We start from the raw sequence: 20,417 nt of genomic DNA on the forward strand, positions 1-20,417 counted from the left end.
GCTGAGGTGCTTGCTGAAGGCAAAGGAAATAAAGAATGGGTAGTAGAAGTAGGTAGTCATCAATTCCAGCTGTGGCCACGTGACCATGTGCAGAAACAAGAACTGTGCCACGTGACCATGTGCAGAAACAAGAACTGTAATTGTCACGACTATTTCTTCCTTATTGTGTTAAGAACATATCTGTGCATGTATACACTTGTACTAAGAAAATATCTTCATCTTATTTCCTTTTTCCTTTATCATGCGACACAAGATTTATTGACTTCATATCAGCATTTAAGTGTTGTTAACTTCATGTAATAGCATTTGGGTTGGGGACTGGTACTTTCTGGTTGTACAAAGGATAGTTGTATTATGTTAGGCATAATTATGACCTTATTATTGTCTTTATTTGAAGATTATGTATGATTTCAGGAGATGTGTATGAGTTCAAGTTGACAAGCGGTGGACTTGTGATGGTTAATACTGTCAACTTGATTGGATTGAAGGATGCAAAGTATTGTTCCTGGGTGTGTCTGTGAGGGTGTTGCCAAAGGAAATTAACATTTGAGTCAGTGGACTGGTAAAGGCAGACCCACACTCAATCTGGGCAGGAACAATCTTATCAGTTCCCAGCATGGTCAGAATAAAAGCAGGGAGAAGAACATGAAAAGGCTAGACTGGCTTAACCTTTCAGTCTTCCATCTGTGTGAGATGCTTCCTGCCCTCCAACATCAGACTCCAAGTTCTTCAGCTTTGGGGCTCAGACTGGCTTCCTTGCTCTTTAGCTTGCAGACAGCCTACGGTGGGACCTCACCTTGTGACCGTGTGAGTCAATACTTCTTAATAAACTCCCCTTTATATATACATCTATCCTATAGTTCTGTCCCTCTAGAGAACCCTCATACACATATCAATCTCCATCAAGAGATTTCTGGGCCTGCGCAATGGCTCCCACCTGTAATCCCAGCACTTTGGGAGGCCGAGGTGGGCAGATCATGAGGTCAGGAGATCGAGATCATCCTGGCCAACATGGTGAAACCCCACCTCTACTAAAAATACAAAAATTAGCTGGGTGTGATGGCACACACCTATAGTCCCAAATACTTGGGAGGCAGAGGCAGGAGAATCACCTGAACTCGGGAAATGAAGGTTGCAGGGAGGCAGAGGTTGCAACGAGCCAAGATCACATCACTGCACTCCAGCCTGGTGACAGAGCCAGACTGTCTCAAAAAAAAAAAAAAAAAAAAAAGGATATCTGGACACAAATTAAGTATATCTACATTTTTATTATTTAACACCTACTTTATTACTTCAGGGAAAAAATATGTGCTCATAAAACAATATTAAGGCACAAAAGGCAGTCAAGAGAGTCTACTCGCCATCTGACTTTTTACAAGCCCATAAATAATATGCAACTTATAAAGAGAAGTCATTGGAAGGTGAGCTGACTGATCCCATATACATATATTACATTCCAAATATACTATTTTAAATTGGGTTGCAGCAACAATAACAGAATGAGCTTTCCCTCCCTCCCTCCCTCCTTCCTTCCTCTCTTTCTCTCTTGAGAGGAGTCTTGCTCTGTCACCCAGGCTGGAGTGCAGTGGCACAATCTTGGCTTACCACAACTGCCACCTCACGGGTTCAAGCAATTATCCTGTGTCAGCCTCCCAAGTAGCCTACAGGCACACACCACCACATCCGTCTAATTTTTTGTATTTTAGTAGAGATAGGGTTTCACCGTGTTGCCCAGGCTGGTCTTGAACTCCTGTGCTCAGGCAATCTGCCCACCTCGGCCTCCCAAAGTCCTGGAATTACAGGCGAGAGTCACTGCGCCCAGCCAGAATGAACTTTCTTAATTGTTCCTATATATAGTAGAAGATTGTATTGATACATATATATGGGGGGGGTACACATATACATGCAGTTTTGACATAGAATAAGGAAGTGAAGTAATTCTTAAATTAAATTATAATATTTTGTATATAATTTATTATGCAATTTGGCAATTATAAAGAAAGCCAAAACTGCAAACAGTCCCCTAAATACAAAACATTAACAAACACTAAAAGACTCCAACACTTCTACAAGGATGATGACCAGCACCATTAAATTTAGGACTGTGGCCACTTTAAATCTGAGTGAACAGAAGCAAAATGAGGAGAATCTTCAAAATAAGCACATAATTTTAATATTACATTGCAACATTTTCTATATAAGCACTATCTAATGGAACTTTTTGTGATAATCATTCTTGAGCACCAGGCGTTTTGGCTAGTTCTTCAGAAAAAGGGGAGTTTTAAGGTCATTTTATTTAATTTAAATAGTTACATGGGGCTATAGTATTATACAGTGAAAATTCAGACTATTATACAATATTCCCACAAGTTTTAGAGTAAGAACTTTTTACCTCAAAGTTACTACCCAGAACACGCATACATAACACCTTGCTTGATACAATACTTGTGAAGTACAGTTGATGCTTGAACAACACAGGGGTTAGGGTTTGACCCCTAAGTAGTCAGAAATCTGAGTAAAACTTTTGACTCCAGAAAATCTTAACTACTAACAGCCTACTGTTGACCGTTTAATTGAGACTAAACAGTCAATTAACACAATGTTGTATGTTACACGTATCATATACTCTATTCTTACAATAAAGTAAGTGATAGAAAAGTTATTAAGGAAATCATAACGAAGAGAAAATATATTTACTAGTCATTAAGTAAAAGTGGATCATCAAACACGTTTTCATCGTAAAGGTCTTCATCCTCGTCATCTTCACATTGAGGAGGAGGAGGAGAAAGAGCCTTGCTGTCTCTGGATGTCAGAGGCAGAAGTGGAGGAGATGGGAGGGGAAGCAAAAGAGGCAGGCACACCTGGTGTAACTTTATGGCAATGCATGGTAATTTCTGCCTGACATTTTTGCTTTTTTGTTTCTCTAAAAATGTTTCTGTATGGTACCAACATTTTCTCCACCATTTGCTTTAGTGTCATTGTCTCTATCATAGAAGGATCCATGTGGTAAAAGAAGTCAAAAGGAGTCTTGAATAACCGGAACCTCTACCAGACTGTCTAATGTCAACCTGTTTTCCAGCACTGCTTCTTTTACATCTTCTTCCTCACTGTCTGTCATTGGTTAAGAAGCACTCATCTATCAAGTTATCTTCTGCTAATCCCTCTGGTGTGGTGTCTATTAACTCTGGAATCTATATTTAGAAACCTTTCACTCCATACCTTTTTTCTTCATCATATCCACAATCTCTTTCATGATTTCCTTGATTTGCCTATGAAGTCATGCACAACATCTGATACAGTTTTCTCTAGAAGGAATGAATTGTTTTGAGAATGACGGCTTTCATTTTTTTTTTCTATAACAACGATGGCATCTTCAATGGTGTAATCCTTCCAGATTTTCATGATATTCTATTTATCGGGGTTCTCTTCCATAGCGTTACAATCTTGTCCATACAGTATTATGTGAAATTAGCCTTTAAGGTCCAGAAGCCAAACTGGAATCTTTGTGTTTGGAGGCAAGTAGACCACTTCAACACCTTTCGTGTTGAACTCATGGGGTTCTGGGTAGCTAGGGGCATTGTTCAATATAAAAATAACTTTAAAAGACAGTCCCTTTACTAGCAATGTACTTCCTGACTTCAGGGACAAAACATCCATGTGTCTAGTCCAGGAAAAGAACTCTTGTCTAGGCCTTCTTGTACAACAAAAAGGCTGGCAGTTGGTGTTTATTTTTTCCCTTCAACACTCAGGGTGTTAACAACGTTATACACAGAGGCAGCCCTTACTGCATTTGCACAAAACAGTATAGCTAGCCTATCCCTTCCTGCCTCAAATACTAGTGCTTGCTTCTCTTCCTTACTACTAAATGTCCTTTACGGCACTTTTTTTTTTTTTTTTTTTTTCCAGAATAAAGCACTTTGCATTAAAACCTTGTTCAGGCACATATACTTGCTCCTCGGTAATTTTCTCAATGGCATCTAGAACTCATCTCTGCTGGTCCACAGAAGCTGCTTCTACTTTTGATATTTTTTGAAAGCCAAACCTCTTCCTTAAATGATCAAGCCATCCTTTTCCGGCGTTACATTCTCTAGCTGTAGGTCCTTCACTATCCTTCTGCCTTGTCATATAATGACTTTGCTTTTTCTTAATATTAGGGTCTATAGATACACATTTCTTATAGCAATCCTGCACCCACAGAAAAGCTGCATTTTTAAGGCGAGATCAAAGTTTTCACAAAAGTGCAAGGGTTTTGCTCCTGCTGGCGTAGCTGCAGCAACAGTGTCACAAATTTCTTTTTCAACAGTGGTTCTTACAAACTGGATGAATTTATCTTGAAATGGTGGGCAACTGCAGCTGCAGACCTCAATCTGCGGTACACATCAAGCAATTCAACTTTTTCCTAATGTTATAACGTTGCTTCTTGCGAGCACTTCTAGTGTCACTAATGACACTCTGTATGGGTCTCACGGTATTACTCAAGGTTAATGGTATCACACTAAACATCACAAAAACTATGTGAGAACCACAAGATATCACGCAATTTACTGGAGAAAGAAACTGCTCACAGGGAGATGATAAGCATCACAGAGCATTTTAAAGTGGTGCGCGCAACAGTAACGCTCACTGGAAGAGGCTAAGAAATTATTACAGTAATACAGTATGCACTACAGTTAACTTCGTGCAGCTATGATTTAACACCGCATGTTTACATGTTTACATTTCTTTCCACTGCAAATGGCACCATGTATAGTCTATAAGTGTGTAAGTTTTTATTAATTTTAACTTTTTATAATAGATTCATGTATATTTTATGGTAGTAAATGATAAAACAGACTATTATCTATATATATTGTATGCATTCCTCATATACCTAACTTTTTCTTATTTTCTTAAAGTATTTCCAGGCTACCTGGTGCGTCCACAAATTTTTTAAATTGCTGCAATTCTCAAAAAATTTATTGAAAAACCATCCACGTCTAAGTGGGCTCATGCAGTTCAAATCCGTGTTGTTCAAGAATAGGCTGTAATCTGTTCACAAATTGTGAGAAAGATTAATTTGAAGTTTGAAAAAAAAAAACCTACCTTTGCAACTGGAGTATTACATAACTGATGTGATTTTTAAAAATATCTACTTCCTTTATAAGGCATAATTTTCATTTTCTAGCAAACAAATTGTTTTTCACAGAATAATAAATCTACTCTAAAATAATATCTTAAAAATATTAGACTGCATACCAAATTTACCAGAATGACAGGACACAAAATCACCAAGAACTTTTGCAGCCTAAATTTGGAGCTTGTTGTGTTTTAAAATCCCACAAATCAATCAATAAAATTAAATTAATAAACATAAGACTGGCGGTAAGGCTATCTTATCTGTCAGCATTCCCAGCCTCACTGCGGAACCCAGCACCTCGCCAAGCACACGCGCCTCTGCACTTGGCTGATGTCCCCGCACGGCCGGCGCCGCCCCCTTACCTTTCTCGCTGACGCTCTCGCTCTCCAGTTCCACGTCCTCGCAGCTGGTGTACTCGGGCGTCGACACGCCCTCCTCCTCAGAGCTGCTCACCGACATCTGCCGCTTCTTTCCTCCCCTCTTGGACCGGTGCGGCTTGGGCGGGGACGGCCGCACCGACTCGGACTGGTCTGAGCTCAGAGAGTCGTTCCGCAGCATGGTCTCCACCTTCTCGCGCTTGGCCTTCCGCATGAGGACCGCTGAGCTGGGGTCCAGGCGGCTCTGCTTCCTGAGGGGCTCCTGGGCTTTGAGCTCCGTGGCTTCTGCGGGAACCGGCCCATGCCTGGGCGCCGCCGGTGGGCTGTGGTTCGTTAGCTGCTTGGCGCCCGGCGCCCTGGTCTCCGCAGTCCTCTCAGCCGAATAGGCCCGCGGCGAGTCCGGCGGCGAGGCCCTGGCCGCCGCCGGCGCGCGTTTGCCGACCTTGCCCTCTGGCAGCGCCGCGCCCGCCTCGGTGCGCGGGAGCGCCACGTCGCTGTGGCGCCGCTCGTGCCTCGCGCGGGACACCCGGGCGTGCATGCGCATCTGCTGCTCCTCAGGCGGCGGTTTCACCGGGTACCGAGCCAGGTTCGGGTCGCTGCGATACCTGGTCTGATATTCCTCCTCCTTTCTTTGCTTTTCCTCATCCGCCACTTTGCCCTCATCCCTTTTTTCCGGCGTGTCTGGGTAATCCTGTGATCGCCCTTTCTCAAGCCTTCGGCTTTCCCGCCTTTCTTTACGTTCCCGTTCTTCGACGGCCCCCTCCCCCGGCTGCGCTGAGGTCTTTGGCACGCGTTTCCGCTCACTCTTAAGGGCTCCTTTGCCATTCTGCTCGGAAAGCCCTGGGGTCTTCTTTCTATGGTATACAAAGAAACGTCAAGGAGAGCAATTTATAAACTTATAGACATAAAAAACATGTTTTCTTCTCATTTCAATCTTAAATCATTTCAATTACAATAATTAGTTATAGGGATTTGGATCTGAAGGTGGAACTGTAAAGGAGTTGGAATTTTACAATGTAAGGGATCTAATGGGAACACATACTAATTATTACCAAATACCGTTTTCATAAGAGTGTGATGATTGTACTACATTTAGCAGCTCACTGAAGCGTAGTTGCTCTTGTTAGAAGTTTACATTGAATCAATTTACTTTTCTTGAAATGTTGATAAATACCTTGCAGGGTTCATGTGAGGATTAGAGAGACACCATCTGTGAAGATGTTTTATGAAAGGGTAGAGTGTCGTGCAAATGGAAGGAGTTCTCCAGTGTCTCTGATTCTTTGTTCTACTAATTATACTTTTTCTCATCTCTACCTTTAATTTTCTGTTTCTAACTCCTTGACAGTGTACAAAATATGGTCAAGAATTTTTCAGTAATTTAAAACAAATAAACAGAGTGTCTCTTTCAATCTTGCTTCTCCCTGAAGTTGGCCAGCTCTTTACACCGGCCATCTCTCTTCCTGCTCCCGTACCTCCCAATTCCTCATTGCTTTCCTATGAATTTGTATCATTAGTAAAAGTATTCCTCCCTATCAGTCTTCTTCAAATTTTAACTAAAAGTCAGAACAAAAGTCTCTATTCAGCCCTCGTTCTTGAAATTTTTGTAGTTGTTCACTATATGTCAAAAACAGAACTCTTTTCTTTAGAAACTTTACAGCTCCAAATTCTCTATCTTATTTAAAGATATCTTCCAACCAGTTCCAAACTGCATCTTCAGTATTTTGGTCTCTTCTTCTCCCACAACAATTTGTCACCAAATGCTATTAATTCTACCTTCCCCGAGATATCTCTGGTGTCCTTTCTATCCTTTCTCCAAATAGCTTAGTTACACTCATTCTCTCGTACTGCCCTCTTATATGCTGTGTAGCTCCCCTGCAACTCCTGCGTATCTTATAAAGCTTAATTCAGAAGTCACTTCCTCTTTCCTAGGGCTCTCAAAATACTATACGTATTGCCTAGCTTTGATCAAATTAGCATCCTGGTTAATTGCCTTGGTGTCTGTCTTCCCTAGGATAGTGTGTGGTCTCTTCCCTAGGATTTGTCAGAAAAGCAACCATGTATGTTCTAATCATCTTTATACCCTCTGGTTCCTGGCACAGTGTTTATCTGTAGTAAATACACAATGACTGCTGGCTTGAATAATAGCTACATTCACTGAAAGTCTACCATGTGCCAGCTTGGGAAGAACACATGTTCTCTTTTAATACCTGCCACAACCCTGCAAGTGAGTTTTTACTGACTATTGTGGCAGAGCCAGGACTAGAATCCAGACCTGTTTAACTTTGAGGTTCTTGATCTTTTACTGTATGGGCTTTGCTTGAAAAGAGGTTCAGAAGCGTTCCTTGGAGCCTCCTTTCTCCAAGTAATGGTTACACATATAAAAACAACAAGCCCAGTCTAGGTCCTGGCCCCCAAACCACGAGCCTCGTGAGCCTGTCTTCCTTGTCAACACTTTTTCCCAGTGCTTAGCTTCATGTTTGCCCATGAATACATTTTTGAATGAATCAATCAATCAAAGTAAATAATCTGATCATATTAGTCTCTGTTTAAATATTCAGTGGTTTCCCTTTCACCTACAATAAAAGCTATCAGATGTAACCTGTCCCTTCACTACCTCACCAGCCTTTTCTCCTCAACATTCCCTCTGCTACTTGCACTGTAGCCAGCAGCTATCCTTTAGGAGGCCCTCACCTTGGGCTTGTTCCTTCAGGCCATGTGCCTGTGCAAGATACCTGGAGCACCCATCCTACCCTTCTCGTGGTTAATTCCAAAGTCACTCTTTAGAGCTCAGCATAAAAGAAATGTCCTTAAAGAAGGCTTCTCTGATGTGTCCACATACTTTCTGATAGGTCAGATTCCCCCATCACATCCTCTCAGAGCACACTTTTAATTAAAGGGCTAGGTTTATAAATGAAACATGATCTAAGAGCTGTTCTGAGTTCACTGTTGGAAGTTGGTAGCTCAGGTGGGTGACTTAGTTCGTGTTTACATCTGTGCTTGATATGAAAGAAACGCTTTCAACAAAGGTCTCCTAAGGAGTACATTCTAGAGATAGACAACACCCCTCAGGCCTGTTGTTTTTCCATGTGGGATCTGAGAATTAGTACTTCCACATATTCCTTCCATTAATAGAAGTTAAATTCTTGAAAACGGGTTTGCTCTCCTAGCAAAATCTTGCCTTTTGCTTACAGGGTGAAAGAACTATTACCTCTCTCTAGGAGGTTCACTTCTAGACCTGGATGAAGCCTGCTTCTGTTCAGGCCCCAAGGCTTGCTGTGAGGGCTCAGCCCCTTTGCTCCTGTCTGGTGGTGCGCTGGGAGGAGCAGTGTCCTGGGAGGAGGCAGCTGCTGTGCTCAAGGGTGTCTGAGACCGCGATCGCTCTTGGAGTCGTGCTTTCTTTTCTCTTGGTACCTCAGAGCCAGCACCTGTAGCTGTATCACTCAGGGTTCCATCCTGACTTGTCTGTTGAGGGCCGCTTCCAAAGAACCATGCCCCAGATTTGGTTAAGATTTCTTGTTGCTTTCGACATAAATTGCATACCCACATAACCTATTTGAAGAAGAAAGAACAATATAAATTTTTATGCCCTCTTGGAAATAATTTTTCAGTATCTTAAAATATATTTAAGGAAAAAAGAACAGTATTCATTTTCATATTTATCCTTGCAAATTTCTTGAGAAAATGGTCCTCCCACAAGTCACAGTCAAATATATGAATGCCTAGACAGGGACTTGTCTGAGACTAAAGAACCTCTGGGCAGCCAGAATAGAGTTTTTTCTCAGCATTTCTAATTTGATGATTCTGTGTTTCCTTTTACCATACATCTGTCATATTTTATAATTGACTCTGGAGTGTTAGCAAAATGTTCTAAGCAAGGTAGTTAACTGATTAGAAAATGTTACCAGGAAATAAAAGAAAAAAGAAAATGTTACCCGGAACTACAGAATCAATATATATATACATAAACCTCAGTACTTGCGAGTATTTTAAAAGTCTGTCTTTTCAAAATCACCCACAATTAAAGGCAATATTAAAATATTCATATAGAAGAAACAAACAAAAAAGTAGGCCCACAAAAAAGGTCAATCTGTATATTTTCTCTAGTTTCTTAGCAATAAACTAACCTTAAGCTTATTTATGCTATAAAATATAATTTTCCATGCACATATTTACTAAAGCAATAAATGTGACTCTGAGTTTATTCATATGTGACCACTCCAATGTAGTGTTTCCCAAGGAGAGCTATTTGGGAACCATCATTTATCAACATATCCACTGATAAATTATAAGATGTAGCACCACTTAAACCTATATATCTGTTCTCCATTTGATGACCTTTAAAATGAATGTAATAATGAGGACGATTATCATAATAAAAATAATAATAGCAGCAATGACTAGCTGTCACGGGGCAAAGATAGGTGCTAAGAGCCCCATGAGCCATCTTTTCAAATATCCTCAGTACCTCTGTTTCTTTGTGCTGTGATTTTACATCGCTGCCTCAGTTGCATGCCTCCAAAGGCACTTCAGGTGTTTTGTGTTTGTATGTACTTCAGGAACTACCTCCACAGGAAAAGCTAATTACCAAACTCTAGGCTTCCTTTTCACAAATACTGACTCAATCAACAAGGACTCAAAAATATTGTATCAGGATGAATAAATCGTAGATATGTTAATTGAGAAGCAACAGAAAATAGTAAAAGAAGCATTGTTTAGTAGGTCAAATGAAGAAAATGAACTACTGAAAATATTCAGATAAATAAGGAAAAGCTGTAACTATAGCCATAGAATAAGATGAAGCTAAAATAAGAAAAAGGAAAAAAGTAATACTTTTTTTAAAAGGAAAATACTGCAGATGAATTAAGAACTGCTTTCCAGGTGAGAAAACTCAAATGAATTATAATATAGGAAAAATTAAGACTGAGGAGAAATAATTGCTATAAAAAATTTAAAATTCATGAAGGTTAATTGATTTATTTAGACTCCCAGTCACAAAATGAAGTGTACTAGGTTCAAAAAAGCAGTTAGGTATAACATCTACACAAAGCATTATAAGCAGTATTATGGAATTCTCATCTACCAAGATGTCAAACAAGATGAACAATTCATTGCATAAGCCTATATCAAAATAAGGGGTTTATGGAAAGCAACTTGAATTTAAGTGCTAGCCAAATAAGGGTATATGTTACAAAATCTATTACTGAGATGGTCCCTCAGAAGTCCTGACTGTTTGAACGTGGACATATCAAGGATAACATTAAAAGGTGTAATACTCCAGGGCCAGGACCTTCATGAACAGTCAGTGACACTGAGTCTCTTCTGCCCAGAACTCTGAGTGGGGACAGGGGGCATGTGTGTGGCAGGAAGGTTTTTTTTTTTTTTTTTTTGTCTCTTTAGCTGACAAGACCACGATAAGTTTGAAATCATGTAATTCATGAAGATTGGTATGAAATTTTGACTATTTTACATCAAATAAATATTTCTTAGTCTAATAATAAGCAACTTATTACTCATCATTTAAAGCAGGTTCTTTTCAGCCAGGTGTGGTGGCTGACACCTACAATCCCAGCACTTTGGGAGGCTGAGGGGAGCAGATCACCTGAGGTCAAGAGTTCGAGACCAGCCAGGCCAACATGGTGAAATCTCGTCTCTACTAAAAAAACAAAAATTAGCCGGGTGTGGTGGTGCACGCCTGTAATCCCAGCTACTTGGGAGGCTTAGGCAGGAGAATCACTTGAACCCAGAAGGCAGAGGTTGCAGTAAGCCGAGATCCCACCACTGTTCTCCAGCCTGGGTGATAGAGCGACACTCTATCTCAAAATTAATAATAAGAAATAAAATAAAGTAGGTTCTTTACTACAGAAATATCAAGGTATACTTAAGATAAATATGCAGTTTTTAAAAAACCATTCAGAAAACACAAATTTACAATTACAAAGTTTCTAAAATTGAATAAAGCCAAATAAAGAAGCAGAAAGGAGCACAATAATACTGATAGAAGGGTAAAGGATACTCTTCATTTTACATCTGAATATTTTCTAGAAATCATTATCACAATCTTATTTTGATTGCTTCACATTTGTAAACGTTACAAAAAATGGGTCAATGAGAACTAACTGCCAGATTTGGGTGTGTTCCAGATTTTGAATATGTGCAGAATTGCTACCAGATCAATTAAAAGAAACACAATTTATTATTATTAAGTTGAATTTTACAATTTAATTTCACTTCCTGTTTATTCAAAAGGTTACATTAGTGACTGTCAAAACAGCATAGGCATTTTAAATAATATTCTTAAAATACTGTGTATTCATTTAAGTCTGTGATGCTTCAATAGTTTTTTTCTATTTTTAACATTTACTAAAATATTGTATAATTCCAAACTTTTCCTATGTCTTATTTCCTTGATACCACAATATTTTAAATTTGTATTTTAAATTAACTATAAGTGTAGTCAATCCATCCTCCAAACTGAAACTAAAATTAACCATAACAATGTTAAAATATTTATTTTATTAAAATATCACCTCCCAGTCTATTTGCAGTTCTAAAATTATACCACAGATTTTACAAATAAAAAATAAATTGCTCATATGAGTTATAAAGAAAATATATAAGATTACAATAGAATATTGTCATACATTTCAGCACAGTTAATACCAAACATTGCAGACCTCTACAATACATTTTTTGAAGTCAGTATTAGTATTATATTTGCCTGAAGCTATAGATAATACAAGAGTGCAGTAGGGAGACATTTTTAACAAAATTTTTTTTAAGAAAGAGTTTAAGATGCAACTTTGTCTACAAAAAAATGCTATTTATTTAAAGCACACAAACACATCTTTTAGAAATTGCACTATGAAGGATTATACCCTGATTAAATACCCTGGGATATGTTCCAAACTAATCTAAAGTAGGCCTGTGCAATAACTGATCTTAACAATTTACAGATTTTAAGCAATCACATACAAACTTGATTCAAATACTATTGTGAAGTTACATGACTTTTGAAATACCATGCCACATATCAGAAAATATGAAGGATTGAAAATTGTATTCTGACTTTTGCTATAACTGCATTTTAATTGTCTTTTCCTCTTAATTCTTAAGCAGTACACTAAACTATTTTATAAAACCCACAGGAATTTTTTACTCAGAGAAATAAAAATTGCAACACTTTCTGCTATACATATACAGAAAATTCCATAGATAAAACCACAAGTTTGGCAGAAAAACTAAAAAGGTATTCGAGTGGAAGAAATATTGAAATATTTACAGAGCTGGACACACTGAACAAAAGACATGTATTTCTTGATTTATTCTTGATGATATTACTAAGGTGATTCATGACGAGGTCCAGGATAATTTTTTTTTGGTGGGGGGGGATGGAGTTTCACTCCTGTTGCCCAAGCTGCAGTGCAGTGTCGTGATCTCATCTCATTGCAACCTCCACCTCCCAGGTTCAAGCCATTCTCCTGCCCCAGCCTACCGAGTAGCTGATTGCAGGTGTCCACCACCACGCCCAGCTAATTTTTGTATTTTTAGTAGAGACAGGGTTTCACCATGTTGGCCAGGCTGGTCTCAAATTCCTGACCTCAGGTGATCCACCATCCTCAGCCTCCCAAAGTGCTGGAATAACAGGCGTGAGCCACTGCACCCAACCCAGAATTCTTATATTAACACAAATGTCTTCCTTATAAGAATCCATCTGAGGTATTTAGTATTATAACATAAAGAATAAATATAAGCATGAAGGTTTAAAAAAAGAGATTGTGATTCAATTTTCATTTGATATTTTATAGATAAATGTTAAGATTGATTTTCAACTAATATAGGATGTTTTAAAATTATTATGCTACCATTTTGAAAACATGAAAAAGAAGATGAGATACTCAATTATAGTTGCTGCATTTTCTGAATACTTTTACTCATTTTCCTTACTTTCTCTATTCAGTAAGCACTCACTCTTGCAGAAACTAGGGACAAAATTATCAAGGCAATATTTCAACTTCATTGACAAAAGTAGATGAGATGGTAAAAAACAGTAGATGTCAGAATAAATGAGAATGAGTTCCTTTTGATTCTGGTAATGTGAATGTGTATGTGGGTGGGAATGGGTGGGGGTATGTAGGTATGTTCTCTTAGTCTTTTTTTGTTGTTATTGCTATTTCATAAATTTATTTCCCTTTGGAAGTTCATAAAATATGTGGTTTTATGAAAGACAAAATATGATATAGAATGTTTCTTTTAATGAGTAAATCACTTCCAATACCACTGTCTTACTATTAGCATTTTAATATAATTTTCTATGCAAATTTAAAATAACTGAGATTCCACTGTAACTCTATATCCTATTTATATATTTAATATTATAGCACAAGTATTTCTACTTGTGCTATAGTGATTCTAAACTTTTCTAAAGCATTTTAATATCTACAAACTATTCTATAGAGATGGAATATCACTTACCTAGCCCTTAAACTGCTTATAACCTTTCACATTAACACTGAACTCTGCAGTGAAAAGTGTGTTGATCAAACTTTTTTTCATATTTATGGTCTTTTTTTTAGGATACATTGGAAAAAATCAAATTATTTGGTAAAATTTTAGAACATACTTAAAACTCCTCTCCTATAATCACTGTGTGGTAATAGTTGGGGCTCACTGTATAATTTGCAAAATAGCTTAAGGGGTGCTAAATTGTAACCCAGAAGTGACAATATCAATTCTGCACTTTAAAATCTAAAGACTTAATAATGCCCCTAACCCTGTACTCTTACAAATGTTTCAAATTTGAAATAATATAGTGAGATTCATTTAGATAATAGAATCATAAGCCACACAGCAAAAAGGAATCTCAAGGAAGGGAGATAACAATGAATTTCTAGAAGCTGCTAAGTGTACACATGGAAAAGAGTAGTAAGTGAAACAAAATGGAGGAAGCTGTAGCTCAAATCACAGATGGAGGAGGGCCATAACCAAGAATGGAGCTGATCTTCTCTGCAGAACCCAGGAGAAGATCTAGGTTAGATGGTAGATACTATGGCAGGAGAGAAGTGAGAAGTAGAATTAAAACAGATGACCATTTGTCTTTTTTTTTAAAGTTTATTTTCCATATGCAGAATGACCACTTTCCCACAAATCTGAAACAGACAGGTGTTGCTGACCTGCAAAGAGCCTTTCGCATTCTGGCAGGTAGATTTTCGCTATCCTAATGGCTGGTTCTCCAGTTGTTCACTCAAAAACACCTCCCACATATGCATACACAAACACATACCCCAATCATCCATTCTCATGCCTCGTTTTTGTTTATTCCCCTATATATGGCTAATCAAGGAACACTAAACTATTAAAATAAAAACTATAACATTAAAGAGAAAGGCTAAAATCAACATAGAGAAGAATTAATGTTAGAAGAGTAAGAGATACTTCCAGGAAATATCTTAAAGAAACCTTAAAATAACCTCTAATTAGGGTTCAGATGTCAAAATTAAAAGAGCTTTTAAAATTAATGGTAAAATTATCTCAATAAAAGAAGGATTTAATGTAGTGGGAAGTCAGGGACCCCTAACGGAGGGACCAGCTGAAGCCACGGCAGAAGAACATAAATTGTGAAGATTTCATGGACATTTATTAGTTCCCCAAATTAATACTTTCATAATTTCTTATGCCTATCTTTAGTGCAATCTCTGAACATAAATTGTGAAGATTTCATGGACACTTATCACTTCCCCAATCAATACCCCTGTGATTTCCTATGCCTGTCTTGTCTTTAATCTCTTAATGGTGTCATATTCTTTGTAAACTGAGGAGGATGAATGTCGCCTCAGGACCCTGTGATGATTGCATCAACTGCACAAATTGTAGAGCATGTGCGTTTGAACAATATGAAATCTGGGCATCTTGAAAAAAGAACAGGAAAACAGCAATGTTCAGGGAACACCAGAGATAAGACTTCTGGCCGCCGGTGAGCCGGATGGAACAGAACCATATTTCTCCTCTTTCAAAAGCAAATAGGAGAAATATCGCTGAATTCTTTTTCTCAGCAAGGAACATCCCTGAGAAAGAGAATGCACCCTGAGGGTAGGTTTATAGAGGGCCCCCTTAAAGCATGCCATCTTTTATTGTCGAAGCCGAACTGATGAAATAAGGCCCGGTCTCCTATAGCACTCCCAGGCTTATTAGGAGGAGGAAAATTTCCACCTAATAAATTTTGGTTAGACAGGTTGTCTGCTCTCAAACCCTGTCTCCCGATAAGATATTATCAATGACAATGCATGCCTGAAACTTCATTAGCAATTTTAATTTCGCCTCATCCTGTGGTCCTATGATATCACCCTGCCTCCACTTGCTTTGTGATATTTTATTACCTTGTGAAGTATGTGATCTCTGTGACCCGCACCCTATTCATGCACTCCCTCCCCTTTTGAAAATCACTAATAAAAACTTGCTGGTTTTACGGCTCAGGAAACATCACGGATCCTGCTGACACGTGATGTCTCCTCCGAACCCCCAGCTTTAAATTTCTCTCTCTTGTACTCTTTTCCTTTATTTCTCAAACCAGCCAAGACACCTAGGAAATAGAAAAGAACCCACGTAACCATCGGGAGTGGGTTCTCCCAATAATTTAAAAGAAAGGATGTATGAAAAACCAAGAGATAAAACACATGAGATTAAATGTTAGAGAGATAAAACACATGAAATAAAAAACATGAGATAAATTAAGGGTTCTAGAAAAAAAAGAACAAAATATGGAGGGGAATAAAGTTGCAAAAATAATAGAAGACAAATTCCCAGAATGGACAAGTCATTGCATATTAATACAATGAATGGAAAAAGAAACTACCAAGATAAAATCATTATGAAATTTCCACATAACAAAGCTAAAGAAAATATACTAAAAGTTTCCAGAAAGAAAAGGTTGGGTCCTAGAGAAAGGAATAGGAAATAGAATGGTATCAGAATTCCCATCAGCAATACTGGATGTTTGAAGACAAGGGAGAAATACTGTCAATAGTCTTTGAGAAAATGATATGGGTCCTGAAATTTTATATATAGGTAAACCATCAATCAAGTATAAGACAGTTTAAGAAATTTTCAGAATTTGGAAGAACTTGGAAAATTTACCACTCACATATCCTTGTTAGCAAAACAAAGTCTACCAAGAAAGAGGAAATTCAGGAAGCAAATGGTTTTCACAGAAGAGCAAGTGTTAAGGGACGTCCCAGGATGAAGAGCCCTCTTTGAAATCCTAGAGAGAAATTTCGAGCAGGAGGATGGAGACTCTAGAATGAGGATTCTGGGAGCAAAAATTAAATAAATCAGAAGACAACAGCAACAACACAAAAGGCAAATTGATCAAATGCATAGTGCAATTTTGAACACAAAACAAATGAAACAAAAACTTCATAGGATAAAGGAATTAGCTAAAGGGAGGACCCATTTGTATTTGAAGCTAAGAACATTTCCCATCAAGTAGGACAGTGGTCATGATATCCAACCCATAGAATATGAAGCATAATCTAAATTCACTGCTTGGCTCTATGGTTAATAATAACTGTGTTAAGCTGCAGAAGTTAACCATAGAAGAAACAAAATAGAGATTCTGGGTGGAAGGACAGAGGAGGGTCCAAATGACATCTCTGTGCTTCAGTATCTTCCTTTATTTTTATATGTCATTGCAATACTATATGAGCTGTGAAGAGTTGATTAGTCCAAATATAAATGCTTAATAGTGCCTTGTCTCTCATGAATAGAAAAAGTTGGGGAAGAATAGTCAAAAGACTTTTGCTCTTTATTATAAGCCTTCTATTTCATCTTTTATCCACATATACACAGTTACATAGTTATATGTAGTATTACATATAGTTATACATTTATCTTTTAACATATTCATAACATGATTAAAAATAAATTTTTTGGATCATTTACCATTTATTGATTACTTTATCATTTTTTATTCATTTAAGTTGTACCATTAAGGTAAACATTTTGTTTAGAATGTTTTCCATGTTTGTTAGCATGTAAACTAACCAGGTTTTTGTGTATTTATCAATTAAATTCATAGTATTTCTTACCATTTTTAATTGATTTATTAACTCCTTGATACAGCTTTTTTTTTTTAATTTTGTTACTTGCCATATTGGTTTATTTCTGTTATCATAAAGATAGTTTTCATTTTATATCATCTATTATTCTCTTCCTTTGCAATCCTTCTGTTGTACTTTAGCTCAGAAAGTGCTTTTATAAATATTCACTTTTATTTTCATTGACTATTTATATGGTTGAACATTTTACATTGTCTTTCTTGATCTCTCAGAATCTATTTTGAGGTATAACAAGAGTTAGGGAACTACACTGATTTCTTTTCATAGATAACCGTCTCAACATGTTTACTGAAGGATACTTCATTTCACTATTAACCTGCAAAGAACAGTGATCTCTAGAGTTAAACTGCCTAGGTTCTCATCTCAGGTCCATCTGTCAATCCACTTACTTGCAATTCACTCAAGCCAACCTGCAAAGCCTCCCAAAGATTCATTGCCATCATCTATAGACAGGGGGTAATAATAGTTTTTATCTCACTGAGTTGTTTTGAGAATTAAATGAGATAATACATCTAAATTGCTTAGCATAGTTCCTGAAATATAGTAAGCAAGCATTATCAGCATTATAATGGTTATTTTATCATTATCAAAAAGGTTCGGGGCAACTATCAGATTCATACAATGTCAGTAAGAAAATTATTTCTTCCCATGGAGGTGTGTGTGTATGTATATATACACATATATGTATTATATATATAAATATAAATTTATTGTATATATTATATATGTATGTATATGTATTATATAAAATATACAGTCCCCTTGGTATCCACAGGGGCTTGATTTCAGGACCCCTCATATACCAAAATCCACAGATCTGAAGTTTCTTATGGTCAGTCCTTTATATCGAGTTCCATATTCAGAAACCACAAGTATGGAGGGTCTACGGTACACACACACATACATATACACACACAGACACACACATATACATATTATATATATATATGTACGTATGTATACATATATTTGTGTGTATCTGTGTGTGTATAGTGTGTATAGTGTGTATAGTATGTTAAAAACTACACACACACAGCTGGGCGTGGTGACTCATGCTTGTAATCTCAGCACTTTGGGAGGCCAAGATGGGTGGATCACCTGAGGTCAGGAATTCAAGGCCAGCTTGGCCAACCTGGTAAAAACCAGTCTCTACTAAAAGTTAAAAAAAGTAGCCAAGCGTGGTGGCAGGTGCCTGTAATCCCAGCTACTCTGGAGACTGAGGCAGAAGAATTGCTTGAACCCAGAAGGCGGAGGTTGCAGTGAGCCAAGATTGCACCACTGCACTCCAACCTGGGCAACAAGAGCGAAACTGTGTCTCAAAAAAAAAAGAAAAGAAACTATACACACACACACATATGCAATATATATATATGTATGTATACATATGTATGTGTTCCTGTGTATACAGTGACTCTGACTATACATATATACATATAGGTGTATTGTGCATAGGTTTTAATATGAGAAACTAAATCAGTTATTTTTAGTTCTATTTGTTGTTACTTCAATTTTAGCTGTTCTTGTTGGTAGGGGATGTTAGAGTCATGTTCAGATTGTTTTATAAAGTCTTTCAATGCCAGACTGACATTTTCACTTCAGTCAATTGGTATAGGCAGCATTTTGCATGTTTAAGGAAAGAGTTGTCAAAGCTTTATGTTTAGAAAATGTAATGCTGTATAGGCATTCTATTTCTTTTTATATTCCAGAGTTCCAAGTAAAATGTTCCAGTTATAATCAATATTTAATGAATTCGATTCAATTTGCTATTCATCTCCTTGGTAAATAAATTACTGTATTTTCATTTTATATAGAATAACATTAAAATGTGAGTTTTTAAAAGTTACTTTTAATTACACAAGAAATAAATGCTCATTTGAAGATACGAAAAGATGGAGTTAAATGAAACCATTCAGAGTTCCACTGCTAAAGACAATCACTGTTAAAATTTTGTTGTATACATATTCAACTACTTTTTATTCATAATCATATACATAAATATAGAAATATAAAGCAAACATGACATATGTATCTGTGTGTATAAAACTATATTTATATAATACTTATCTGTATACATACATTTTATAACTTGTTTTTATTCTCCAGTGTATATTAAAATATTTATATGTCAATAACAATATACTTTTATTCTTAATGCTTGCATGGTATTTTTTATAGTTGTATTATTTAATTGGTTATTTTGTTGGATTTTAAGTTTCGACTTCCCTTACTCTCATGAACACTATTTCTCAGAATATATTTCTAAAATGGACTTTGCAGGTTAAATGATACAAAAATTTATAAAGCATTAACAAAATTTGAACCCATATTTTTTCACTCTCACCAGCAAATAGAAAATTCTGAAGATTTAGGATTCCACTACTTGCAAATAAAAGCCATGTTTTATTTTTATTTTTTCTTAATCAGATTTTTCTTAAAATATATTTAGATTTTAAAGTTTTGCCTTCCAAAAAAACCTCTCTGAATTTTCCACTTTCGGAATGTCTCAATTACAAATTTCTCAATTACAATTTGAGAAATTACAAATTTCAATTTGTAATTTTTTGCGTAATTTCTTGTAACTAAGTGTTTTGCAAGAGCTGGATTAGATTATTTTCTAGCTACCATATTCTATGAGATAATATAGATATAGAGATACAGCGATATCATTTAAAGATACATCACATATAAGAATACATATTTTACATATATATAAAATCATATCTGAACACATATAACAAAAGAAAAATGTATCAAATATACATGTTTTTATTTTTTCTAGTCATATATTTAGACATATATGTTTGTTTGATATAA

At 36.9% G+C, this 20,417-nt stretch overlaps 1 protein-coding gene across 30 annotated transcripts in view; it reads right to left on the reverse strand.

Annotated features, from left to right (window-relative positions):
• Positions 1-20,417, reverse strand: part of RIMS1 (regulating synaptic membrane exocytosis 1) — a 521,220-nt gene that overhangs the window by 231,804 nt on the left and 268,999 nt on the right. For all 30 annotated transcript variants that reach the window (XM_017871382.1, XM_017871368.1, XM_017871376.1 and 27 more), the window contains 2 exons: positions 8,702-9,042; positions 5,479-6,347 (listed from right to left, as the gene is read on the reverse strand). In XM_017871382.1, the coding sequence (XP_017726871.1) occupies positions 5,479-6,347; positions 8,702-9,042 (1,210 nt within the window). The remainder of the gene's footprint in view (positions 1-5,478; positions 6,348-8,701; positions 9,043-20,417) is intronic.

Source organism: Rhinopithecus bieti, unplaced genomic scaffold (assembly GCF_001698545.2).
Source record: "Rhinopithecus bieti isolate Rb0 unplaced genomic scaffold, ASM169854v2 scaffold_4709, whole genome shotgun sequence".
Lineage (NCBI taxonomy): Eukaryota > Metazoa > Chordata > Mammalia > Primates > Cercopithecidae > Rhinopithecus > Rhinopithecus bieti.